The sequence below is a fragment of the Electrophorus electricus genome, chromosome 5, assembly GCF_013358815.1.
Source record: "Electrophorus electricus isolate fEleEle1 chromosome 5, fEleEle1.pri, whole genome shotgun sequence".
In the NCBI taxonomy this organism is placed as follows: Eukaryota; Metazoa; Chordata; class Actinopteri; order Gymnotiformes; family Gymnotidae; genus Electrophorus; species Electrophorus electricus.
In genome coordinates this window covers 5,652,914-5,680,194 of record NC_049539.1, presented here as the reverse complement: position 1 = coordinate 5,680,194, position 27,281 = coordinate 5,652,914, and the positions used below count along the sequence as shown (strand labels likewise).

The 27,281-nt window shown below is 43.7% G+C and overlaps 1 protein-coding gene across 2 annotated transcripts in view; it reads left to right on the top strand.

Moving 5' to 3' along the window:
* The window catches only part of LOC113580021 (thrombospondin type-1 domain-containing protein 7A), a 68,627-nt gene that overhangs the window by 29,527 nt on the left and 11,819 nt on the right, over positions 1-27,281 (top strand). For both annotated transcript variants that reach the window (XM_027014309.2, XM_035526395.1), the window contains exons 4-17: positions 1,732-1,913; positions 5,277-5,432; positions 6,551-6,754; positions 9,548-9,742; positions 11,877-12,132; positions 15,735-15,850; positions 16,321-16,465; positions 16,805-16,908; positions 18,181-18,375; positions 18,798-19,079; positions 24,973-25,151; positions 25,691-25,696; positions 25,914-26,047; positions 26,604-26,757. In XM_027014309.2, the coding sequence (XP_026870110.2) occupies positions 1,732-1,913; positions 5,277-5,432; positions 6,551-6,754; positions 9,548-9,742; positions 11,877-12,132; positions 15,735-15,850; positions 16,321-16,465; positions 16,805-16,908; positions 18,181-18,375; positions 18,798-19,079; positions 24,973-25,151; positions 25,691-25,696; positions 25,914-26,047; positions 26,604-26,757 (2,308 nt within the window). The remainder of the gene's footprint in view (positions 1-1,731; positions 1,914-5,276; positions 5,433-6,550; positions 6,755-9,547; positions 9,743-11,876; positions 12,133-15,734; positions 15,851-16,320; positions 16,466-16,804; positions 16,909-18,180; positions 18,376-18,797; positions 19,080-24,972; positions 25,152-25,690; positions 25,697-25,913; positions 26,048-26,603; positions 26,758-27,281) is intronic.

The following is a 27,281-nucleotide window of genomic DNA, read 5'->3' as shown; positions in this document are numbered from 1 at the left end:
GCAGGTTGGAGTCTCTCCAGCATTCTCCGCTGACACACAACACGCCATAAAACAGCCACGCAGTGTTGGGACACACACACAAGCACGATGCAGCTCGATCGGGTGTCTCACCCACAGCGGGTGCCAGTTGACCCTCAGCCAGCCGCCACACACCGGGCGCAAGAGGAGTGATGCAGAGAACATATGGCGTAAGGGAGGAGGCGAGAGCCTTGGGCTCAGAGCCCAGCCCTGGGTCTAGAGACAAACAGCACTTGGTTTGGGAGGGGAGGTCACGTTCCTCCTCTCATCACAGAGACGGCCCTCAGGGACAGAACGTCAGGGCCGCACAACTGGGTTGCTAGTAGCAGCTCTAAATGCTTTTCCTACCTTTCAGAATCTCGTGAGTGTGCAGATAAAGAAGCGCACCTCACCCTTTCCGTTTTCCCACCGGAGTGGCGTTTCTAAGACAGGGTCAGCTTCATTAGCAGCAGTTTCCCCATCGCTGATCAAAGATGTGATGGCCAGGAATACAAACTCTTTCTTTAAAATCAGTGTGAAATGACCACTGGCCATTCCATTTTCTAAAGACCTTTTGTAAATTAGAATGATCAGTGAACATAAAGCACACTGCTGTACCCCAAAGTGCTGGAATAACTAGTGCTGAATAAGAACTAGCAGGAACAGTTAGCACAAAGACGCACTGTTAATTCTACAGTGTTAAATGGCTCCTTACTAATGCCTTTAGCATTTTAGGGTGGAGTGTACCTTTAACGCATACTACTCAGAGCCTAAACGGGAAAATGGGTCAGTCTGGCTAATGTGCTGGTAGGCTGCTATGAATGCAAAGGAGCAAGAAAAGGATACCAGCACTCTCCCCTGGTGCTGAACTGCAGCCAAGAAATAATAATAGCCAATAGCTTTCTAACCAGTTAGCAGCACTGCATAATAGCACAGAGAAGATCATAAGAACTAGAGATGACCTGCACAGAGGACAGTTGTGAGAAAAAAATAACACTTTGAAATTGTAAATTCTACAATGAATGTCTCCTGACATGGTTTATGAACCTGTAGCAAATGACCTATTGAAATAAGGGCAATTGCAGTAGGAAAGTACTCTATAAATAAGGCTGAATCAGCTTTTGTTGAATAGTGCTTAAATTAAATTAACCCTGCTAGGATATCTTAACCAACATACCATCTGCACTGAGATTATTAGATTAGTTATAACTATAGGCTCCATATCTTTTTCGGTAATCCCTGTGTCCTCACGGGAACTCCCGTGTATTCATTGACTGATGGTAACCTGTCTTGTTTCTGCACAATTGTGCCACACTTTCAGCTTCTTTCATGATGGATTTGACCAGGTGATATTTGGATATTTTGTGTATTTTTAATATATCAATGCATGTATATCACTTGATGCTGTATTCACTGAAGTGTTTACACAAGTTGTTTTTCCAAGTGCATTTAAAATACTAATGTATATTAAAAGCCTTGGCAATGGTAACACCAAGGTCATGGGTTTGATGCCCAGGTGGCACATGTACTAACTGAAAAATATAAATATATATTTACAATACTGAAAAATATCAATTGCTGTGGATAAGAGGGTTGTAAAAATAAACTGTCATGTTTATACACAGGAATTGCAGTAGAGATGAAATGTAATATGTAAATGCAATATGTAAATGAAATATGTAAATGTTATATGTCAGGAAAAATTTTTGGGCTTTTGTCACATGCCCCCAACAGTTATGCCTGGAGGACCACAGAGTGGGGTGAGTGTCGCGTGGATGTGTTGCTCAGCCAGCAGGACCGGCGTCGTGGAAACCAGACCGGCTTGTGTGGGGGTGGCTTGCAAGTGAGGGAGGTGTACTGTGTCCAGGCAAATGAGGAACTGCTCTCCGACCTGAGCAGCAACCAAGACAAGTCAGGTACAAAGCCACGCCTCCAGATCCCAATGGACTTAGGCTGCATGTGAAAGCTGGGTTACAATGTGCACATCGTTAGGAGTGATACTGTCACATTTGAGACACTGATATCATTAAATTCTACAGCAGTTATGAGATATCTGCATATGGACTTTGCACGGCCTAACGTGGTTATCTTAAATCAGTGGTGGATGAATTAATAGTAAAGTAAACTGGATAGAAGGACAAACAATTAAGTTATTGCGATTCTTGTTTGTGATATGTCATTTACCACAAAGTAGTAAAATGCATCAAAAGCAGGTGTATTTCTGGCAGAATGCTTAGACCTGCAGGGATTTATTCCTGGCTTTCTTGGAGAATAAGGCTCTGAGCACACAAAATGAGCACCGCCGTTTGCCCATCCACCCACTCACGTGAATAGGAAATCACACATTTTCATACGGATTGCATCAGCGCTTCCCTACATACAGCCACCTCCTTTTAGTGGCACGCATTCTAGAAAAAGACCTAATTTTTGTTTCCCTCCATGACTATCTCCCTCCATCTGTCACTCCTTACCTTTCTTTCTGTCTCCCTTTCTCTCTCTCTCTATCACGTTATCTCCTTCCATTCCTCTTTTCCGCGCCTCTATCTGTTTTTCATTCTCCTTTCTTTTCTTCTTTCAATCTTTTCCGCCTCTTCTTGTTTCTCTCTTATTTCCTCTTCTTTTCCATCTCTCACTTTTTTCCTGATTCATTCTGTCACTCTCTCCCCAACCCTTCTTTTTGACTTCTCTCGCACATTCCCTCATAACTGTGAAGAGAGACCTTTCAGAACACACCCATGATCTTGCCTTAGAGCTGGCACTTCTTAAAGGCGGAAGCAGGCGTGTAATCACCGCAGAAGACATCGCTGCCGGGGGGGGGGATCGGCAGCTGGTATTGGTCGGAAGAGGCTGGTTGTGGTTGGTACTAGTTGGCTGTGTGCATATATGTATGGGGGAGTGTGACTTATTGACATAGTGCAGGGGTCCTGTCGCTTTATCACGATAACCAGAACAGATGGGGAACAGGGGACTAGGACACAGGGCGGCTCTGTGGAATTGTGCTGCGATGTATATTGTACCAGTGTCACAGGAGCAGCACAGCCATCCATAAGAGAGAACGACTTGCCAGAATGTGAATGACATGCAGGAACATGTTGCCTTATGGGCACTTGCTAGAAAGTGATGCCAGTATTGTATTCTTCTCTCAAGAGCCCTCACACTGTTGACACCTCCTGTGGTTTCTGCTAACATTTTAGAACCATTTTAAGATTTTGGGGTGTGGCATTCAATTATCAGTGGAGAGCACCACCTGCATTTTACATAACTTTGAAATGTGAAAGCAGATAATAATGACTTTAAACATCTTAAACAATGCTTGGGACACAGCTGTTGTACATGGCAGGTTTATCCCACATGGCCCTGTGAGATTCCTGTATATAGAATGTTTATTGCTCTTAGGCATGCTCTTTCTCTAAGGTAGTTTCTTCCACACTGCGCTTGTTGAGTTTGTTAGCGATAGATCTTCTGTGTTGTAGAAGGCCAGCTTGAGGGAAGCCTGGAGCCTAATGCCTCACCCCTCCTGTCTAGCACATTTGAAATCACATGTAAGGTGGAGTGAACACCTTAACTTTATCACCTTAACTACCAGCTCCTTAGTACACAGAAATCCCCTCTCTGCTATGGGAGCCCATTTGAGCCACTCAGTAGTTAACTGTCCAGCTGATAAATCAATTTTTAATCATTAGGAAATGAATTAATTGATGGATAAATCTACATATAGGCACCTCCTATGACAGCCTTGACCCGTGATCACTTCCATAACCATCTATGAAATGATTGGAAGCAGTCTGAGTCCCAGCTCCTGGGATAATAAAAAAGAGCTAAACTTATTTTTTCTCATTGCTCTGTACAACTCTTAGCTGATTATTGATCATTTAGGTTATGACTGAGTGGTTTATAAGCCTATACCCTCCTCTCTTCTGAGGTTTTCTTTTGAATCACTCTGTTTACAATCACTTATTCTCCATCCCTGACAGGGATAGTACACCTTTGTTTGGCTATAGTGAGTTCAATTAGTCCAGATGCTCCATTGCGCCTTTGCCAACATATCTGCTTCTAAATTGGGATCTTTTTCTCTGTGTTCCTCAGCAAGTGTGGCTGAGGCAGCAGTTAATGTAATTAGTTCTGCACAGACCGTCACTGGGCAGTATGCGGGTGTGTGAGAATGATCAGGAATGTCAGATAAGGCAGCCCCAGGCAGCTCGTGTCGGTGATTAGTTGTGTATTAGTGCCAGGGGGTGTTGTGAATGCACCTGTTTATTTTCTTGTTAGATATTTGAAGCCATTCAACAGCTTTAGTGTTGCCCTTGCTTTGACTGTCGTAACCCACTATAATTAGTTCAGTTTTTGAATGTCACAAAAAGTAATTTTGGCCATCATTGCATCAAGCGGTTGCTTTCTTGGACTTAAGCAGAGTTAACATGAGAACATTTTGAATGGACAGCGTTGTGTTGGTACAGTTACACTCAGCCTGTGTGTTCTGTGTGTGATTATTTACACAGCTCTAGAGCATTGGTTATACACTCACTGTGTAGGGGGAGTTTAGACCATCTGGCAGGGTAAACACGTACAATGTGTGAAGTGCTATGTTAATTTAGCCTTTGATAAGTCAATCTCCATGTGTTAGTTATGACTTTTGGCTCCATTAATTCCAGGAATGTGCAGAGACAAAGCAGTTAGCATGCCCTGTCGCTTTGAACATCCTTTTCCCTGTTGACTTAGATTTCCATAATTTGGTTATTTCAGGAGATTGCATGAATCCAGCGGCCACTCATTCTGAACCTGTTCAAGTGGAGGACACGTATTTGGAGCGAAGCACTCCTCAGGGCAAGCACGTTTCTCATGCCCGTCAGCGTGGCAGTGTTTGGGCTGCCGTTTGAAGTCGGCCTGTCATCTGTTCAGCACAGAGGCTTCTCAATCAGGAGCATTAGCAGAGAAAACCCTGTGTCGTACCTCTGCGGATGGCACTGTCGTCAGTGTTTCTGACTGTTGTCTTTCTTTTTTCTCCCGTGTTAAAGAGTGCGCTATTCTTATTCTCACTGATGACCCTGTTTTTCTGCTTGTTCTCTCTGCTGCTGTGTAGTAGGGAACAGATGCTAGCCCTTCTGAGCTGCGAAAGAGATTAATACAGACATACACTTCGGCAGCCTTTGCAGCTGTAATCGCTCAACATGTTTCATCTACATGTCCATCCGTGATCATGGTATAATGGAAAGTGTGTGTGTGTGTGTGTGTGTGTGTGTGTGTGTGTGTGTGTGTGTGTGTGTGTGTGTGCCCTTCAGCATGGCAGCCTGTGGACAGACAGCTGTGTGCAGGGCCAGTACTGAGTACCAGCCAGCTGTGTCGTCTCTCATGTCCTATCGAGTGTGAGGTCTCTCCCTGGGGGGCCTGGGGCCCCTGCACCTTTGAAAACTGCGATGACCAAACAGTAAAGAAAGGTATCGCTTCAGCCTCAGAACACAGTCACCAAACATGTACGTTTTGATTGCACCTACACACATGGACCATTTATATTAGGCATTTAGATTTTATAGTTGTGATTTATTGACACACACACTTTGTCAGCCATGTTCTGCCTGATTTTCGGACCACACGCCCAGTGCTGAACAGGTGTTATTTAGACAGTGGACCATTTCTTAGCACAGCGGTGTAATGACATGGGAGTGATACAGTAGAGTGTAGCGCTGGTATAGCTTTGGCTGGTGCAGCAGTTGGAATATTTGCACAAGTCAGTGTCTGGAGGATGGCTAACACAAATTGTGCATGCAGACAGAGCTACGGTCTCCAGCTGTACACCTGCAGTGAGTTTCTAAGAAATCCAAATTTCTAATCACATGGGTGGTGTCTGCACCACCAAACATATTAGTTTGAATGCATTTTATTTCTAGGCATAAGCATATTCAGCTTGCTTCTCCATGTAGTCTTAATCAACAAAGCATTGTTGAACACGCTTGGCTGTTTAAAAGGTAACTGACATGAGAATTTTCTTGGAGGCAAGTTCAATGTGCTACTCAGTGGTGCTGTCAGAAATATTAGCGTATGGGAACTTAATGACCAATCTTCACCTTCTCCCCAGAAAAAGTTCAAAGCTGTGAAATAACAGTTTTTATGCACTTCCTGACATTCTTCTATGTATTTTGTTCAGCACTCTGGAGGATAGTGAATGCAGTTATTAATATTCATTCTTTCCTTTGGTATACCAATCAGTGTTTCATATTTTCATTTTGCATACCCTTATTCACATTATTTAAATGAGTGATATCATGCTTAATGTTAAAAAGCAACCAGAATGAAGTCAAGAAAATGGAGTGCAATGAAAGCCTTAAAATTAATAAATAAATTTACAGCCAATCCTTCACCTATGCTGACAGCAGATTTCTCCCATAATGAGCGTAAATGTGGAGGTTTCCTCATAAACCTAAGCGGTAAGATTGAGGTCAAGCATTTCTGCACTGACTTTGCATTGATCCTTATACCTTGACTCTCCATCTCCAGAGCTAAAGCCAAACCATCAAAAGATTCATCACCATCCATATTCTATGTGTACTGGATCCAGGATTCAAATTTCGACGGCGGAAGATCACAAACTACCCGACAGGCGGAGAGGGAAGCTGTCCTCACCTGGTGGAGGCTGTTCCGTGTGACGAGCCCAGCTGCTTTAACTGGAGACTACTTAGACTGGAGGAGTGTGTCCCCAATGGCGACATGTACTGTGGGCCAGGGACCCAGCTCCCACAGGTCCTCTGCGTCAACAACCATGGTGAGACACGTATTCAAAACACTGAATGTCATATGCAGATCTTGGTGCCAAAACCACCATTATCCTATTATATCATATATAATTATATCATATATAATATCATTCCTACTAAGCACTGAAACATGTTCAAATTTTCAGATTTTAATACATCTGTTTGATTTTTTTACAACACATAGAGTAATAGAAAATATGATATACCCAAAGTCTGATTGCATGTTCTACAACTAAATAAGAGTTATGGATACCTTAAACTGACAAGTATGGTAATATATAAAATGTGATTAAACATTTGATAACACTCGGAATTAACCTTCATCAAACAGAAATCTGACTCCATGAAAAAACACTCGTTCACTCTCTCCAAACGTTCACTCTCTCCAAACGTTCGCTCTCTTGTTCACTCTCTCCAAACGTTCACTCTCTCCAAACGTTCACTATCTTGTTCACTCTCTCCAAATGTTCACTGTCTCCAAACGTTCACTATCTTGTTCACTCTCTCCAAACGTTCACTCTCTCCAAACGTTCGCTCTCTCGTTCACTCTCTCCAAACGTTCACTCTCTCCAAACGTTCACTATCTTGTTCACTCTCTCCAAACGTTCACTGTCTCCAAACGTTCACTCTCTCCAAGCGTTCACTATCTTGTTCACTCTCTCCAAACGTTCACTCTCTCCAAACGTTCACTCTCTCGTTCACTCTCTCCAAACGTTCACTCTCTCCAAACGTTCACTATCTTGTTCACTCTCTCCAAACGTTCACTGTCTCCAAACGTTCACTCTCTCCAAACGTTCACTATCTTGTTCACTCTCTCCAAACGTTCACTCTCTCCAAACGTTCGCTCTCTCGTTCACTCTCTCCAAACGTTCACTCTCTCCAAACGTTCACTATCTTGTTCACTCTCTCCAAACGTTCACTGTCTCCAAACGTTCACTCTCTCCAAACGTTCACTATCTTGTTCACTCTCTCCAAACGTTCACTCTCTCCAAACGTTTGCTCTCTCGTTCACTCTCTCCAAACGTTCACTCTCTCCAAACGTTCACTATCTTGTTCACTCTCTCCAAAGGAGCTGTTCTTTCCCCTTCAGTGTCTCTGGAAATGTTTTGTTTTGGTGTCAGCACTGAAGTCAAGTCATTTAATTGCAGCCAGAAGCAAAGCTGCCTGTTCGTACAGCCACTGTGAGGTTGTGGAAGATACTCTAAGCCAAGGTCATATATATTGTGTGGGAACAGATAACACTAGTTTCTCATTCTGCCTACAGAATGGATTTTTCCCTTAGCTATGGCACATTGACTAGGGAACAGCGGGCTGTGTTGAGAAGTGTTCATCAGACCTGCTAAAGGTTTCCGTCAGATCTCTGCTCTTACTTTTCCTTTATCCTCAGTGCATCCTCATCTTTCTGTCTGTGTATCTCTTTTGCTTTCTCTCTCCCTCACACACACACACACGCGCACACACACACACACACACACACACATTGGTTCTCAGTACACTCCCTCAAGTTTAACACGTCTCTGGAGACTCTCTCGAAAGCCTTGTACACTCTTAAAACGATACTGAACCGTCATGGAACATTTCTGTCTGGCTCTAAAAGGGTTTTTAAAACCCTGCACCAAAAGTGAATGCTTTTATATCACTATATCATCGTAAAACAAGCCACACTTTCTTAGTTATGAATACTGTGGAAGGCCCTTTGCTGTTAGAACCTGCAATCTTTTTGCCTTCTACTTTTTTCCTTTGGGTCTCCCATAATGGGATTCAGACCCACAGTCTTGTGGTGATGTGACTCTGTTTACTTCTGCACTACAACCACATCTAAGTTCTCATTAATTTGCTCTTTAAATGGGGGTGGGGCATGTTTTTTCTGAGAACAGGCATTTATGGAGAACGCAAATGGGCACGCTCCATTGCACCAATCGATACAGCTGCATCACTGTCATCAATAAAAAAAAGCTTTGCAACAGTCTCACTTGCTTTGATTTTTTTTTTTTTTTTTTTGGCTTTTGTGCTCTTCAGAGCATGATTTGGCCACTTTTGTCTCATCTGTCTTGTCCTAATTTCCTCTCCTTTTGATTCATTGTTTAAATCGAGACAGTACTATATTACTATTACCTGAAGTTTACATGGAGAAAAGTTGAGGGAAAAAAAAATCAAGGATTCTGTTGTTTTTTACTTATTTTTAAACAGTAGAATAAAATTGAAGTAAAAGAGTATTTAGCTTACTGATTCATTATGCGTGTGCGTGAAGTGTGCATGATGTCTGCAGAGACATCCTGCAGAGGACATGAATTCTAAATAAGTGTACATTTTTCTGCAACCCGTGAGAGCTTCCAGTATATGTCTTTCTCTATTTATAGCCCCTGATTAAGAATATAATTCACACCAACACATACAGATGTAGGCGGGCGTTCTGCATGGATTCACTCTGGATTTAGCTCAGTTCGACAGCAACGTGCTTCTCACACTCTGTTTTTGCCACACCTAACGCCAGCACTGAGATAGCAGTTTGAGCTTTTGTTGTGCCACTGGATGTTTTTTTTCCTGCCACTTGTGTGTGGGAGTTGTTTTGCTTGTTTTCGTTCTAGGCCTGACGCCATGTGCAATACAAAGACCATGCTTCCCGCCACGTGACCCAGCATGTATCCATGTTTGGCTTTTTGCTGCTCCACGTACATAGAATCACAGGAGGCCTTTTCCCAGTATAATATAATCCCATATAATATGCCAATTGGGGGGACCTAACCTGATGACCGATATCCGCCATCACTTGTGAACACTTCATGTTGCTCTGTGTGCAGGTAAGGAGGTGAGCAGAGAGCTGTGTAATGAGGATGACATCCCTGTTGCTGTGCCCTGTGTGGTCCCCTGCCCTAAAGATTGCGTCCTCAGCCCCTGGACAGCGTGGTCCACCTGTTCTCAGACCTGCTCAAGCAAAACAACAGAGGGCAAGCAGATGAGAACTAGGGCCATCCTGGCCTACAATGCCAGAGAAGGTAACTCCAAAGCCACCTATGCGTAACTTTAAATGGTGACTTCATTTTGTCTTTAGGTGCTGCTTTTTATCCACAAGCTCCATGTACCCCAACACCTGTAAATGTCTTAAGTTCTCAGGGGGTTTTTACAGCAGTTTCAGAACTGACAGTTTTAAGAACTTTTAAAGTGCAGTTGTCTCTTTCTTCACAGTGACCTCTGTGGTCCTGACATGGATAATGATTATGGAGGGTAAAATGTAGGAGTTTTATGACTTGTCAGGATTCTACAACATAGATCAATTTAACCATTTAACCAACTAATTTAATCAAAGATTCCTGAGCTCTGGCACATTTCTTTCCTCTTTTTCAGTGTTGCTGTGGACTGAGTGCTGTTATAGACTATACTTTTCGAGTTTTGGGGCTAATGTATTCTTAGAAGTGGAAATTATCACTACATAGCCCTTGTATACAGCCTTGTTTATTGAAATCCATAAGAATCACTGTCTAAAGCCAAAATGTAATACTAGCACACTGTGCAGTAGACCATAACCATTGCGAATGTTAGATCATTTGCTTGAATGGGTTTGTTTAAGGAACAATTTCCATAAAAGTGCCCTTGTGAGTTGCATCCCCCTTAATAAGACAAACATTACTTTTTATGTGTTATCGCAAGTTTATGCTGGCTGCCTTCTCCATACAGCAGGCATCCACCTTGCCTTCTAATATAAGAGACAGATATTAAATGCAGTCATTCAGGCAGATAGCCCTTTATGCATTATGGATGACTTTCAGATTAGATTTGAGTAAGTCAGCAGAGGACTGAAATTTATACTGCAAACATACATTTCAAAAAAAAATAAAGAAAAACACAGAGCAATGCCCTCTGGGTCACACCTGAAATGCCGTAACGCATCATATCAGATCGGGAACTTGGGAACAAGCTAACTTTTTTCAGCGCAAAATTCTGAATGCAGTTAGAGACCAAACCGAAGCCACAGACCTTGGCAATTCAGCCTTGACACCAAGCTAAGTTAGCCAGCGGCTAGGCTGTCAAAAACAGTCTGGCAAACTCTACACTTTTCCATGCGCTCTCACCGGAACAGGGTGGAGTATTAGACCTAGTGCCATAGCAGCCTCTGTAACATGAATCCCAGCATGCTGGGAACCAGGGGCAGTGTCAAGTGATAGCTAAACTTGAACGACTCGCCACCATCTTGCGTTGTGACTGTTAGCTTGCCTGTCCTCCAGAGGGACTGAACCAGTGTTCTGCCCCCTTCTTTCTATATGAATATGGGATAAGTATGTGTTAAGGTCAGAGGTGGGGGAACTCAACAATGCTAGTGTTACAAATTAAAAATTGTTGACAAATGTATGCTTAGACTGGTGACTGGACCCTGCCTGCAAGGACCCTTCTTTTACTCCTTCTTATTCTTTTCACGATGTGCCGTTGCATCAAATGCCATATGGCTATAAAACTACAGAACAGCTGTAAAAAGTTGCCAGTCTGTTACACACAGTGTTCTAACTGGGAGCAACATTGCTCTTCTTCTCCAACAATTCAGATGGCCGCATTTTCAGTTTTCTCGCAACGCTGTGCCTCTTTATACAGCCCCATGCTGTAGGCAAGAGCATGCGGCTGTCAGAGTCGCACTATCTAGAGTGCTCGCTGCCAGCCTTGCTCGTGGGCGGAGCTTCCTCCTTATTAGGGAGCCAATCACCTTTCTCTGGATGGCCATGGTGGGATTCATGTCACCCTCGGGGCCTCTCCATCCCCCGGGGAGCTGGGGAATGTCTGCGGTTATTCGGACATGCCCAGGGCCTTTTCAGACTCACTTTGCTGTTTGCCATGGAGTCCCAGCGAGTATGTCCACGCCATCATTTAGAGGTGAACACGGAGTAAGTAGTGATGCTGTGCTGACAGCAGATGTCTAAAAAAATTCATTTCTTAATTACGCTAGATGCTTTATGATTCCCAACGTAGTTTCAATTTACAGATGATTCTGTGCCAAACTACATTGTCTTGCACCTTCTCTGAGGTGTTAAATCAGGCACTGGTTGCTAGCAGGCTTTCAAATATGGTGGAAGGCCTGCTGAAAGCTCATTCCAGTTGGACAGCTGACACTAATGCAGCGTGTGCGTGTGCGTGTGCTTGCAGGAGGTGCCAACTGTCCGAATGCCAGCACCCTGCAGGAGGTGAGGGGCTGTAACGAGCATGCCTGTGTGGTGTACCACTGGCAGACAGGCCCATGGGGGCCATGCACAGAGGACCCCTCACTGACCACACTCAACTCCACTACCATCGGCCCTCGGGCTGCCCCTTCTGGCCTGGATAAACTATCCTGCCCAACGGGTATGCAGACCCGCAAGGTCATCTGCGTCAAAGTCAATGTGGGCCAAGTCCCCCCCAAAAAGTAAGATGTCTTATTCAATGTATGGTTCAAAGTTTGAATAAATGTATGATGCATTTTTCTGGGGCCTTTGCCTAAGGCAGCCTCCGTTGACTGAATGCAGGAGACCCCTTTGGAAAAGCTTTGGGCCTAATGCCTTGGGAACTGCCACCTGTTTACTAAGAGCCTTATACAGTACCTTGAAACTAGTGTTTGAATAAGAAAGATATGTGACTTGGTAAGAAAAAGGTCGTTTTTCATGTTTGTATATGGTTCTAGCATGCAAAAACTATGCCAGCTGAAACTGTGATGATGATGATTTAATGCATACATTTCCACCGCTTAGCAATACTGTGATATGTTTGACTGATGACTTCATTAGTAGGGCCAAGAACACATCAACCCCATATTCGAGTAGTCCCAGATTCAAGTCTTAGAATGGGGTAATGAGATTTGTGTTTGAGTTTGTTTCCATCTCACTAGAGAATGTGTGTGTGTGTGTGTGTGTGTGTGTGTGTGTGTGTGTGTGTGTGTGTGTGTGTGTGTGTGTGTGTGTGTGTGTGTGTGTGTGTGTGTGTGCCAGGCATAGATTGCTTTAGGAAGGAGACAATTTGTACTCAAAGCCTATCTCTTCACTCCAGGCAAAACTAGGCTGGGGAAAACTGAATAAACATGGAGACCCAAACTAGCTAATTATCCCAGTCATTTATAAACTGCTTAATTTTCCATTGATGATAATGGCAGCAATTAAGTGGGTTTGATTCCTTAATGCAATTTAAACACTACAAAATAACAGAAGTCACCATGTCCTGTACAAACAAAACACCTAAAATACAAGAAAATGTAGTTTGGAATTAGTCTAGCATGTATCTGAGACAAAATGCTTTAAGATTATGCATTACCCCATACCATGGTTCTTTATAAGCAGATGGCCATTTCTGTGTCTCAGATGGTCCAGGTTTTAGCTAACATTTAATCACAGTACCTCAGACTTCCTCAGATGTATAGAGGCACATCAGACCTGGGCTTTTTTCAGAAGGCCATAGCTTCATAGCTGGGCCACGGGCTGCCAGGCCCACACCTATCCCTCACGCTGTCTCTGTGAAGGAGAAACTACAAAACCTGCAGACCCACACCTTTGATGTTTCACACAGACGAGTGATAGGAAGAGTAAGAATCATGTTTTTCCTTCACACTCTGAAATTTGTGATGGTTAGCTTGTCAGCAAGGCATTTATTTTGACCCAAATAGAGAGAGGGAAAAAGATCTGGGGGAGAGAGAGAGAGAGAGAGAGAGAGAGAGAGAGAGAGAGAGAAAGAGAGAAAGTTTGTATTAAAGCTGCTGTCATTGGCATTTGCCAATACAAATATAAATGTAATTTTATAATTTCAGCAATTTATTTCAATTTCACAAAAACCCAGATCATCCAAATAATGTTGCCATTTTGTCCAAAAGCAGACAAACAGGAAATGCACCACCCCATTTTCATTTGTGGATATAACATTTAACAATAATAATAATAATTATTAAGATAATATTGTTATCATTTGAATGTTCATAATATCACTTTGAAATGGAATCTCATTCTGAGAAAGGTGCTTAAGGAAGCAGCGGTGTTCAAGTGTTCTAAGTGGTACTAATGATCTGTTTTGGCAATGCAGTGAGGAAATCCATCAATTAGAATTGACATTTTTCTCCTATTAAAAAATTGTTAAAAACAAATGGCAGGTTGATGTAGCCAAGTAATTAATATTTTGGAATTTCCAAAATGTGTGAACTACTTTTGGTGCAAGATTCCAAAGGAAAGATTACAAGCCATGCACAGATATTAGGATCCCGTTTTATTTTATTAATATCTAATATCGTTGAGGAGAATTAAATTACCCTGGCCATGGTGCTTTCCATGCCCTAGTCATCATCTTCAGTTTATGGTGGTTCAGTCAGGCCCAGGTCATTCCCAGCATTCCAACAGGTGGGACTAAAATGGTCTGCTCCCTGGTATAGCACTGTTCTGTAAGACTCGGTAGGGTTCCACTGGCCCTCAGTCCAGTGGAGCTGTATACTCTGATGCCTTGGAAGTTTCCATCACAAAGTCTATTTTTGAATGAGAATTCTTACAGTGTCACTACAGGTCACTGCTGTAGTGGACACAGACCACGCATGTACTCCATTCGAACGTATTTTTGTGTTTGTCTAGCCTGTTGCTGCCCCTTAGAGCGAACAGGGGCAAAACAACCAGGCCTATGGTAATGTGATATTAGTCCAAATTACTCAGAGCTTTCAATTTGTTGGGTTGCATGGAATTACTGATAAACCAACACGCTTTCCGTTATGAGACCGAAAAGTCCAAAGCTACCTATCTTAAAAAGAAAGAAACGTTACGTAACCTTGAGATTATTTACTTTAAGAAAGCTTGTAGTCACTGTCTGCATGATGTAGTACAGCAGCAACTCACGCTTATTTGCCCAATCTTGCCTCAAAGATACAGATTTACTGCATCTATAGGTGTTAAAAATAAATCGGTGTTCCGCTGCTGCAGCTCTGTTGCATTGTGGTCTGTCCCATCAGAAAGAATGATGCTAATAAAAGGTCTGGTCTGCCTTAGAAACATAATGTTAAAATTGATCCCGCTAGGTCACGAAGCTTTCTCCAATTAGATGTGCACACGGACCCGCAGATGAGGTCAAAGCTCCGGATAATACGGACTAAGATCAGATTACCATAGGCCTGGTTGTTTTGCCTCTGTTCGCCCTTTATCCAGCGGTCGGCAGTGGCAAGAACGGCACTCCGTGGATAATAAACTAACCCACATTTGGAAACCTCGCCAGGCTGTAAAAGCCGCTGATAAAAGCGGATTATCAACCAATGATAGAATCTGTGGAACATGACGCTAAAGGAAGCAGTTTGTTTTAACGGCCTAATGTCCCTCAGGCTGGCGAATGTATAGCCTGAGGTCAAGAGACAGCGGGGAACAACGACAGTTTACTGCTGAGAAAGATGATTGTGCTAAAGCTGCTGTCGGGGCTTATATTTAATTCTGTCCAGGGACTCTGAAAGTGGTCACGTTGAAACCATCCTTTAATCCTACACAGAAATGAGTGTCATTACATCCAATTTAGAAGCCACGGCACTGCTCGTCTGTGTCTGTAAATTGTTTTAATCTGCACCACTTTGAACGCGGATATATGATTCTCATACAAATATAACATTGTTGTTGGAGGTTATGTCTGTGCTTGAGTTCAGGACTGGCAGTTAGGCTGCAGGTTCTTAAAGTGCTCTGATGTGTGAAGCAGGTGGTGTGAAGAAATGACGGAGTAGCTAAACCTGATAATTAATCCTATTATGGATGGTTGAGGATTATGAACAAACACAGTCTAAAAGCCATTTTGCATGCTTTTTGTTACAGTGTTGCTATGCATGATAAGTACTAAGCACTAATCAGTTTTTTCAAGGCCTTTTTATTGTGTTTTTGATCCCACATAGTTTGGTCACTATTTCCTTTTAAATATATGCAGAATTCAATGAATCAGTATTAGTCTTCCAATGTGTGTGTGTGTGTGTGTGTGTGTGTGTGTGTGTGTGTGTGTGTGTGTGTCTGTGTGTATGTGTGTGTGTGTGTGTTTAAGATGCCCAGAAGCTCCTCGTCCACCATCTGTGAGGCCATGCGTATTGCCCTGTAAGAAGGACTGTATAGTCACACCATTCAGTGAGTGGTCTGCCTGTCCTGTGTCCTGTGAACCAGGTACGCCACATAACCATTCAGCTTCAGGTTTGGGGTAAAACACTTGTATGAGGTCAATCGGATAGTCAACTTTCCACCAAAGCCGGGGGGCAGTGCTCTACACACGACTGAGATTTATAGTGCAATAAGAAAGCCTTTCATAGTCTGGCATGCTCTGTGTGGCAGAAGGACATCAATCTGCTTGTCTAGCTGTTAGCAATTCCAGATTTTCTGATGAGAGCTTTGTTCTTGTAAGTGGATTAGTCATCCAGATTTCATAGAGATATAATGGACAATATGGTGAAATTTTCGTGCTCTGTGATTCTTACAGTTCATAGGAAAAAGCAAGAAATTATAGATTCTTTAGACTGCGAATATTTAAATGTTCTAATGCAGCATGTATTCCATAAGTACCCTTCTTGTAAACAGCCTGCCATCCCAAGCCTGCCTAATCACTCTCGATGCGCGACTCCGACTGTCGTGTCTTTTAGGGGATGGTGGCCGGAAGAGCATGCAGTCACGTTTCCGCATTGTCATCCAGAGACCAGCCTACGGTGGGTTGGACTGTCCAGAGGTGCTATATGAAGAGAGAGAGTGTGAGAGTCTGCCTCTAAGCTCACTCTGCCCTGGTTACAGGTGTGCACACATTGCCCCCAGCTCTCTCTCACCCTCTCCCTCTTCCACTCACTCTTTCTCTTGCTCTCTATAATTCTCTCTCATGCTGCTCTCTCTCTCTCTCTCTCTCTCTCTCTCTCTCTCTCTCTGCTGATGCAAACATGAGCAATAGTGATGTCTGGGCCTTATATTGCTAAGAGGGGCAGCTCATATGGCCAAGCAAGCCAACCATGAAGGTGTTTACCAGAAACCCAGCTAGGTTCTTCAGGCATTGCTGAACAGAGACTTGTTATTAGCTTCCTCTCTCACAGCATGGCTTAAAGTATTCGCGATGGTGTTATTCCTCCATGGCGGCTGCAGGTGGAAGACCCACAAGTGGCGCCGGTGTCAGATGGTGCCATGGAGCATTCGGCGGGAAAACAAAGGGGCTCAGGAGACGTGCGGGGTGGGGCTACAGACCAGAGGTGCGACATCTTAACCGCATCATCGTTACATTGGCAAACACCTGAAACCGTTGTGCAGCTCAGACATGACAGGCATCTCTCAGATTGCTCAAACATTCAAATATGGCACATTCTTTATTTGCATAGTTTCAACAGCACAAATTAGTAATTATTTGGGAAACTAAATCCATTTTTATAGCATTATTTAGGAAAGTGAATGCACCTGGGGAAAGTCGTTACATCATGCCCTGTGGTTTGGTAATGTCACTGTTTTTCCTCCACATAAAGCTGTCCTGTGCTCAATACAATTCATATGAATCTTCAGAACATTTAAAATTCTTGTAGTGATTGTTTCTTAAACCTCATAGCCAAGACTGTGTATGCTTGAACATATGGTCAGAACAGAGCACGCAGTACTGTAGAGACGCGGCAGAAATCTCATCCTCTTACTGTCCAAGATGTTCCGGGCTCAGAGCATGAAAGTGTCCCAAATGTATCAGTCTTGCAAACAAAAACCTCCATAGATTTGAGAAATCATGATATGGAGGACATTAGAGCAAGCATCTTTATGTCTGTATCCACAATGGCAGAATACGAGCTGTACCACAATGGGCTGTTTGACCTCCCAGTTCTTGAATGACCCTGGTGACTGTTCCTGAAGTGCCACTAGTTTGGTGGACACTGATAACAGAGTGTCACTGACACCCTATTTACGCTGTAGGACATCACCTCAGCTCAGCATTAGAAATGCTCTATAAAACCTTTTAAGCAATATTTCTGCTCTGTAGAGCAGTGCCTCTTTGTAAAAAAAAAAAAAAAAAAAAAAAAATTAATTAAAAAATAGGTGATGCACGTGACCGCAGGAATAGGATGAAGGAGCATAGTTCTGAGGCTGTAGAGCACAGCTGCTGCGCTGGCAAGGATTACAGGCTCCTTATTCAGGGATCCAATCACACCAGAAGTATTTCTGGCTGTCATGTGAGTTTGAAATGAATCGCTCAGGAATATGATGTAAGAAAAAGCCAAATGCTGGGAATAGTGGAGATTTGCCGGTGCAGCCAGAAGCATTGTCAGCTTTTCTCTGCTCTCTGCGTCCACTCAGAGATGCGTATGTAACCACGTTGTCCTGTGGAACCCTTTCACACATCTCTCTGGCCCTGCGCCCCTGCCTGTCTCTGAAATCTGCCACATAGTCCTGTCTCAATTGTGTACGGGCATGAATGTATACCTATGTGTATATGTACCCAACTATTGTGTGTTAATCTGTGCATGTGTGTGGGTGTGATCCTACAGCGGTGTCTTGTCGGCAATTGGACAGCTCTATAGCAGACGTAGACCAGTGTCTGAAGTTCGCCGGCTCCATGCCTGCTGTAAGCCAGCAGTGCCAGCTTCCATGCCGAGATGACTGCCAGCTCACCATCTGGTCCAAGTTCTCGTCTTGCACAGCTGACTGTGTGGGGGTGCGCACGCGAAGGAGAGCTCTTGTGGGTAAGCAATACCTTCCTAACAGTCTGCCCACGAATATGTCAGGAAAGTGTAGTTCCGTGAAGAATTGTCCCCTATACACTTCACATAGTCGGTTGAATTGGATTCTGAACATTGTTAAGCACTGACAAATAATTAAGCGCTGGCATTGATTGACGCTGATTGTCCTCAAGATAGATATATTCTGACTTGAGATTGTAAAGTATAAGTTCCCGAAGTCTGAAACACCTTTACTGCGAATTCTGGTCTCGCACCGATCTTACCCATCCGAGCGTTCCACAGAGCGGAGCGAGAATAAAAGCCTTTCACCAGCAGAGATCCAGGCAGCCTGAAGCTGGTTGCAGGACCCAACCCGCAGGGAGGCCACACTCCACCTTACGCTCCTCCCGAATGGCTTTCATTCGCTCCACCTCCTCTTCTTCCAGGGAGGAGCAAGAGGAAGGATAAGTGCAAGAACGGACAGGTGTATCCGCTGAGCGAGACACAGTACTGCCCGTGTGACAAGTACAACGCCCAGCCTGTGGGCAACTGGTCCGACTGCATCCTGCCTGAGGGGCGGCTGGAGGGCCCGGCAGGTGCCGCGGGCCTGCCGGGTGTGCGTGTGCATGAAGGCAGCAGGGAGTGCGGCCAGGGCTACCGCTACCAGGCCGTGGTGTGCTACGACCAGGGGAGCAGGCTGGTGGAGACTTCGCGCTGCAACAGCCACGGTGGGTGCACTGTCCAGCCAATGCTCTGTCCCTGCGCTCTCCCAGTCCAGCCCACCGTTGCTGCAGCCGGTACACACGCTACACCTCCACTGCTGGATTCAAATTTTCCACCACTTATCTTTCTCCTTCATATCGCGTTGTCTACGCTGCAAACAAAAAAATAAATAAAAAATGTGTTTTGAACATACACGAACTAAATGATCTAATTGTTTGCACAAAGATCATTCTTTTGACTTTTGTTTTATGTCATACTTTCTCATTTTAAGATTTTTTTTTTTTTTGCAATTGAAATCTATCTTTCCTGTCTCTTTTTTCTTCTTCTAGCTTTGTCTGTTCTTCATTCCATTGCTCCTGTAACCTTTCTTGTCTTATTTCTCTGCCCTCCGTCCATCCAGCCCTCCGTCCAACCCTCCATTCCTCCAACCCCTCTTCTAACCCTGAGGCTTCGGGTGCAAAGCAGCGTGGACAGAATGTTTCTCGCTGACTCTTCGGTTCACCATGACCTTTGCACCCTGCTGGTTGCCACTCCCTGCTCATCTTAATCCCCCCCTTTAGATCTTAGCACAGTCCATGGGGCCTTGGGCCAATCAAAGCTGACACTAGACCCTGCTGGACATTCTCACTTAGCACACCTAGGAAGCACACAGCTCAATTCTTGCAGATGATGTATAGCAGTGATGATTACATGCTTGCAAGAGCGACTGCATCCATCACAAGCACCGTAAAACCACCTGCACAGAAAACAAAGAGGAGCACCTGGTAATGGCCTTGATCTTGAAGTGTCTGGGAAGGACAGAATATGAAAAAAAGTATCAGCAAGTAACAGTAATAAGGAATAAGCCTTCTGGAATTTATATATAATATATTTCAGGTTGGAAGCTGGGCTAGTCGTAAAGGGAAAAGCTTGATAGTTTTCAGTTTGAAACAGGCAGTGCGGGTTGATGGCTTCCTTTGGCTTCCTCAGTAGCAAGCTCATAGAGATACAGGACAGAATAAACCACTAGAGGCTCAATTCCGCTGACTGTGCCAGGTTAAGTGTGATGATAGTGTTGCCTTTCAGCTACAAGTGGTTTTAAAATGGCACAACACAAATTTATCGCAATTAATGTTAAAAATAGCAAGGACACATACAAGTGTTGACATTTTGTTGAGCTTCATTATAACAACTGTTTCAACTGGTGTTTTTGCATTATTTAATTTATTGCCTACATATTGAATTGAATATGCTCTGAGTGTGAGAGATCCAGTTCTTCGCTGTTTTTATTTTCTTGAGAACTGAAAGTTGACATTTTTCTTTTTGCTGAAAATGTGTGAAAATGTGCCAGGTTAATTATATTCCTGTCACACACCTCCCCTGCACATGGGCCAGACACATACAGAGTCAAACTGTGAGAGCTAAGAGATGTTCCATCTTAGCCAGTTGCCACATGATTTCTGACTTCCGAATGAATCAGTGCTGTGAGATGCAGATGATGAGAGAGAGAGAGAGAGAGAGAGTGAGTGAGTGAGTGAGTGAGATGTCATCATTTCGTTTCAGGCCTGCTGTGAGGTTGTGTTATATATTGGGGGAGGGGTTGTATGGAAACTCGGTGTGGAATACTTCTGCTGTCTCTCTCTCGTTCTCTCTTCCCTCTCTTTCTCTGTTTTGCTGTATTTTTTACTCTCTTGCTGTATTTTTCAGTCTCTCTCTCTGTCTCTCTTTCTCTCTGCCATTTTCCCTGTCTGTCTCTTCTTCTGTTTTTCTTCTCAATTCCTTCACCTTCCTCCACTTCAAAGTTGGACAGTGGAGCAGCTTTTTCTCAGTTACATATATTGAGTATTTTAAATCATAATAGGTAATAATAATAATAATCCTCAGGTATAAGCAAAACTATTCTAGAAAAGAGTCCTCTTTTCTGTAAGTTGTATCCATTCATATTTTGTTAGTCATTCATATTTTGTCACATGTGTTTACCCTTTTCTGTGTTTGGGATCTGTTCTGCTTTGATCCTCGCTTTGGAGCTTTCTAAAGTATCAAAATTATGCCCATGTTGTGAGATGATGTTTGTACTAAGAAGCTATATTCCACTTCTGTCGGTAATTCAGTATGTGAGTACATTTTTAACCGTCTGCTTTTTGATTTCTACTCAAGTTGTTTTTAGAAGGCTGCTTTTACTGTAATCTGAGTCATTATTTCACTGAAGTAACCCGAGTCGTTATTTTAATTAAGTAACCTGAGTCATTATTTTAATTAAGCAACCTGATTCAGTATTTTAATTAAGAAACCTGAGTCAGTATTTCACTGAAGTAACCTGAGTCAGTATTTCACTGAAGTAAACTGAGTCATTATTTTACTGAAGAAACCTGAGTCAGTATTTCACTGAAGTAACCTGAGTCAGTATTTCACTGAAGTAACCTGAGTTAGTATTTTAATTAAGTAACCTGATTCAGTATTTTAATTAAGTAACCTGAGTCAGTATTTCACTGAAGTAACCTGAGTCAGTATTTCACTGAAGTAACCTGAGTCATTATTTTACTGAAGTAACCTCAGTCAGTATTTCACTGAAGTAACCTGAGTCAGTATTTCACTGAAGTAACCTGAGTCAGTATTTTAATTAAGTAACCTGAGTTAGTATTTTAATTAAGTAACCTGAGTTAGTATTTTAATTAAGTAACCTGATTCAGTATTTTAATTAAGTAACCTGAGTCAGTATTTCACTGAAGTAACCTGAGTCATTATTTTACTGAAGTAACCTCAGTCAGTATTTCACTGAAGTAACCTGAGTCAGTATTTCACTGAAGTAAACTGAGTCATTATTTTACTGAAGAAACCTGAGTCAGTATTTCACTGAAGTAACCTGAGTCAGTATTTCACTGAAGTAACCTGATTCAGTATTTTAATTAAGTAACCTGAGTCAGTATTTCACTGAAGTAACCTGAGTCAGTATTTCACTGAAGTAACCTGAGTCAGTATTTTAATTAAGTAACCTGAGTTAGTATTTTAATTAAGTAACCTGATTCAGTATTTTAATTAAGTAACCTGAGTCAGTATTTCACTGAAGTAACCTGAGTCATTGTTTTACTGAAGTAACCTGAGTCAGTATTTTAATTAAGTAACCTGATTCAGTATTTCTCTGAAGTAACCTGAGTCAGTATTTTAATTAAGTAACCTGATTCAGTATTTTAATTAAGTAACCTGAGTCAGTATTTTAATTAAGTAACCTGACTGAGTATTTCACTGAAGTAACCTGAGTCAGTATTTCACTGAAGTAACCTGAGTCAGTATTTCACTGAAGTAACCATTCTGATTTAATATCCTCTCTCCTTCTCATGTGTCCTCCCTCTTTTATCCTGTTCACTTGTTCCCTTACCTCTCCTTTTTTCTCCCGTTTAATTTTCTTTGACACATTTATTCAGCTATAGTTCTCTTTACTCTCCCTCTGTCCTTCTCTCCCTTATTACCTCTGTGAATTAATCATAATAGTTCATCATAATAGGGAGCTCTGTCAGACACCTGCCCTGGGCTGGGGAGGAAATCACCAGTGCCTTTATATCGCTCCTTCCTGAGACATAAAGGAAAGTACTGAGCATCGCAGCTCCCATCTCTCTCAGCACACAGACCGAGAGGCGCCGTCTCCATGCCTCTCCCACTCCAGGTTCCAGTCTGAATGATAATTAATACAGCGTAAACACTGCCATTTTTTCATGTTCCCACCTGCTCTTTCTGGTCTGCCTGTGCTGCTTTCGAGGGCGTCGGCTGATGTTGATCAGACCCATGATCAGCCCCTTGGGCGCCGTGTTTTAATGGTTACATTTGGAACAGAACTCAGAGCGCATGCAGGTGCTTGCCATTCGATGGCACACTGACATGCTTCCTAATAGACAGGACTGTGATGGGTTTTTGGTCTTCACTGCTTGCTGAGGTTTACTTAGGCTTCCAAGCTTGCGCTTGTGATCAAACTTGTTTACTCATATGGTGTGCCTGTGTGTGTCTCCCTCTGAGTGAGTGGGAGGTGTCGTACAGGGAGAAGTCATCATGGGCTAGCTCTGTCATAACTCTGCTCTATCAGAACGCTCCTCTGTCAGTACTCCGCTCTGCCAGGCCTCTGCTCTACCAGGGCAGTGATGGGCAAGGAGGTTAAGAGAACAAGGTCATCACCGTGATGAGCTGACCAGTGACAGACAGCAGTGGAGCATGCTTTTAAAGACCAGTGAACTCAAAGCCAACCTCTGTCTGCACATGGCTGTAGGCTTGGATGTCAGTCTGAGCTCTAGCAGTGTACTGAGGGGGGGTGTGCTCGTTCTTGGGGAGGCATGTATCCACTGCAGCGGGGTAGAACGGGAGCTAGTGAGACATAACACTTACAGACAGCTGTTAAGGAGTGCTGCTGAGGAGAGTTGCTAAGAGTTCGCTGGAGGGGATGACTTGGCCTTAATAGGGCTCTCTCCTGGGGCGCTACCCTGCTGAACACCAGCTGCAAGGTCAGGTCCAGACAGGACTGCTGCTTCTCATGCCATGTCACATGATTAATCCTACTGGCAGAGAGTGAAGGACCAGTCATGCTGGGAGGCTCTCTTTTGTCCTTATCCACCACTTATTGTAATCGTTTGGGTTTTTCAATTACAGCTACCACATAGGGATGCATAAAGAAGTGTATCTCGCTGCTGAGTTATGAGTAGCAAGGTAAATGTTTTCTCTGGATGCTCTTAACCGCTGAAATACAATTACTATTTGAGCATGAGCAATTGTATCCCCCCCCCCCCCCCCCCCAAACAACAAAAAAAGTCGCCATGCTTTCATTAGGTGAGATAATGCAAAGGATTCTCAGCAATGACATCCATACATATGCCAGAGTGTAATTTTTTTTTTGCCAGGATGCATCCCACATTGCTTTGCTGAGTCAAAACTCTGTGTATTGGCTCAGCTGGTTAGAGGTCAATGATTGTCAGGATGAATATCCCCTGGCGACAAAAGGTTTGTGCTGACTGCCAGGCGTGTTGGCCGCCATTGCGCATGTAGTGATACCTGCAGCCAATCAGGTTCCACTACGGTTTTCGCTGTTATTCCACAGTACCTCCTAAGGAGTGTCTACATTACCAATGTGGTGCCTTTAATATGCGACACATTAATATAGCTCACGATAATTTGGCACAAGTTATTACAGCATATGTGTGCACTTTTATTATACCATATTATACCCTGCACAGCCCGTACAGACTCCTGAATGACAGTGTATAATTACACTTAGGTTCTCGCAGGGTGCAGGCCCAGGTTTCTGTATTTCACACTGTGACATGAATCACCATTGGTGAAAGCTGTTTGCACCCTGCTTCATTGCTAAGACTGCACCACTGTATGAGTGGTTTGAGATCGAGAGGGGTTTTTACGTGTGGACTGCAAACATCAGCTTTGTAGCAGTAGCTTGACCATACTTAAATGTCAGCTGGGTGCCAATGTCTTTTTGCTTGATGTTCCTTGATGTAGCAGAAAATCTATGGCTCTCGTACACCATGCACTGCCCCTTCCTTTACGTTCTAACACACCTGTTTCAGCTCATTAGCATCAGCTAATTACTTCATACCATCTTTTTTCAGGTGTGATGCAATACGATGTTCCTTACAAAAGGGTCTGTAAGTCATTGGATTAAATGCAGTCAAGTCATACAGGCTAGGCTGGAATCTTTCCTTCATGATACCTCTGACCTCAGTGAAGGGTCGCATTTGCTGATTTGAAGTGGATTGTGTCCTATAGGCCTCATTAAGAGTATCTCCAGGTCCGTGAAGGTCGCCGATAACTGCTAGAGCTTAGCAAAGTTCACAAAATCCCACAAGGTCAGCCTTGCGGCATTGCGGACAGGCAGCGCATCCATGCGTCCCCGGTTCTGACCCTGTGAAACCGTTTGCCCACGCATAGGGTATATTGAGGAGGCATGCGTTATCCCGTGCCCGTCAGACTGCAAGCTCAGTGAGTGGTCCAACTGGTCACGGTGCAGCAAGTCTTGTGGCAGTGGGGTCAAAGTTCGCTCCAAGTGGCTGCGGGAGAAGCCGTACAATGGCGGGAGACCCTGCCCCAAACTGGACCACATCAGTCAGGTAGGGAGCACACCTTAGACAATGCACAACAAGAAATGTGTGTACTGCCCGCAAGAGAAACATTTGCTATTTTAGGAGAAATAAACATTTTGTTACAGCTCTGCGATGGCTAATGTTGGAATATCCCATTTTTGGCCCTGCATTACTGAAGAACAACAGCTTGCTGTTGAAAGAATTTGGAAGTGAAATAAAAATAAATGTCCAAAGGAGCCGGACAGGACTGAGTCAGCACGTCTCCTTAAAATAATGTAAAACAAAACATTTTTCTCTCCGTTTATATTCACATTGTACAAGCGGAGTCCAGGTCAGGATGATTGGCATGTGTGTTCTTCCCCCTCCTGATGCCTGCTGTCTTGGGCCAAGCTCTTATTTACCTTTTGGGCACAAAATGTTAGAATCTGTTTAGAATTTGGACTGTGACATTTTATTTTTTCCACATTCTTGGCGGTAAAGGGGGTTATGGATGTTTTTCCATGTTCTGATCAATATTCTCATTTCTCCTTTTTCCAAATCATTACTGAAATGATTCACGGACGCAGGCTCAGGTAAGCACGCTTGCTGACATTACAAGATCCAAAAGCAAAATTACACTTGGCATTTTCGCCATGTTTGCTCGTACTGTACAATCAGGCAGTCATATCCCTCACCCTGTTGAAGTCCGGGGTTCAGACGCTCCTGCCAGTGTCAGAGTGAAGCGCCTCGAGCCTGATAGGTGCGGGCTCGGCCCCCGTGTTGACTCGGCGTGCACCATCCCTGCCGCAGGTGTATGAGGTGGTGCCGTGCGTGAGTGACTGCAGCCAGTATATGTGGGTGGCAGAGCCGTGGAGCGCCTGGAAGGTCAGCAACATGGACCTGAAGGAGAACTGCGGCGATGGAGTGCAGACCAGGAGGGTCAGGTGCATCCCCCCACCCTCATGGAGGACAACAGACCCTGCTCCCATGGGCCGCGTTTGGAGGGATGTTCCCTCCTGATTGGTCCCTATTGCAGTCAGGGTTGATGTTGTCACATCTGAATGTATAGCCATGTTGGTTCATCATTGTGTTAGTCAGAGGTAATGGATTTAAATTTGTATGATGCCCAGCAGTGAGTCTGACGTAATTGGCCATTTGAAATGAGTTTGTACAGTTAGACTAAAGGTCTATAGTCTAAAGTCTAATAGTCCAAAGCTTGATTCAGTTAGACAAGGTAAACTGTGGCATATCACAAAAACTGTAAAGACAAGACATTCTACCGGACAGTCCTGACTTATATTGCTAGGGCAATAGTATCTATGCGCCAGCAGTATTTTAAACTGATCCGATTCTAACAGGCCAAATTCAAGGGCAAAACTAGTCTAATGTCTTGGTGGAACTCAAGACTAATAGAGCAGTTCCCAATGGAGAATCCCATAATTTGTAACCCCAAAATGTCTAGCCCCTAACAATCTGTGACAAGTGCCATGTGCCGGGCAGGTGTATGCTGAACACGGCGGACGGCCCCACGGACACCGTGGAGGATTACCTGTGTGACCCAGAGGAAATGCCCCCAGGGACCCGCGAGAGCAGGCTGCCTTGCCCAGAGGACTGTGTGCTGTCTGACTGGAGTCCCTGGACTCCCTGTGAGCTGGTGAGAGCTGGGCCCCTGCTCCCTGCTCCCTGCTCCCTGCTCCCTGCTCCCTGCTCCCTGCTCCCTGTTTTTCTGAACATCCTATGGCAATTTTTGTCACCACAGCTAGTGGTCCTATTCTGTGATGCAAGCCCTGGTTAGAAAGAATTTGAGGTATTAATGTTTGGGGTTTTTTGTTTGCACCCTCTTTTGTTTCTACAAAGACTTCCAAACAGAGAGCTAGAAGAGTATATCCGCTAGAATTTGTTACAAAGACCATTGTCTGTTATTACAGTCATTCTGGGGGCTCCACGGCTCTCCGTCCCTGATTTTTAATCTTCCTCTTGCTTCCTTTTCTAATCATTCCAATATGAATTTTCCTGGTTAAAAAAAGTTCAATCAGATACTAATCTGAGAATGTTTTGTGTGTGATTTAGTAGTTCACAGTGCATTGTAAGTGAACCTCATTAACTCAATAAGTAACCGAAAAAGGCACCCCAACATAAGAGTCAATTAGAGGTATATGGAGGTATGTAGATGTGTGA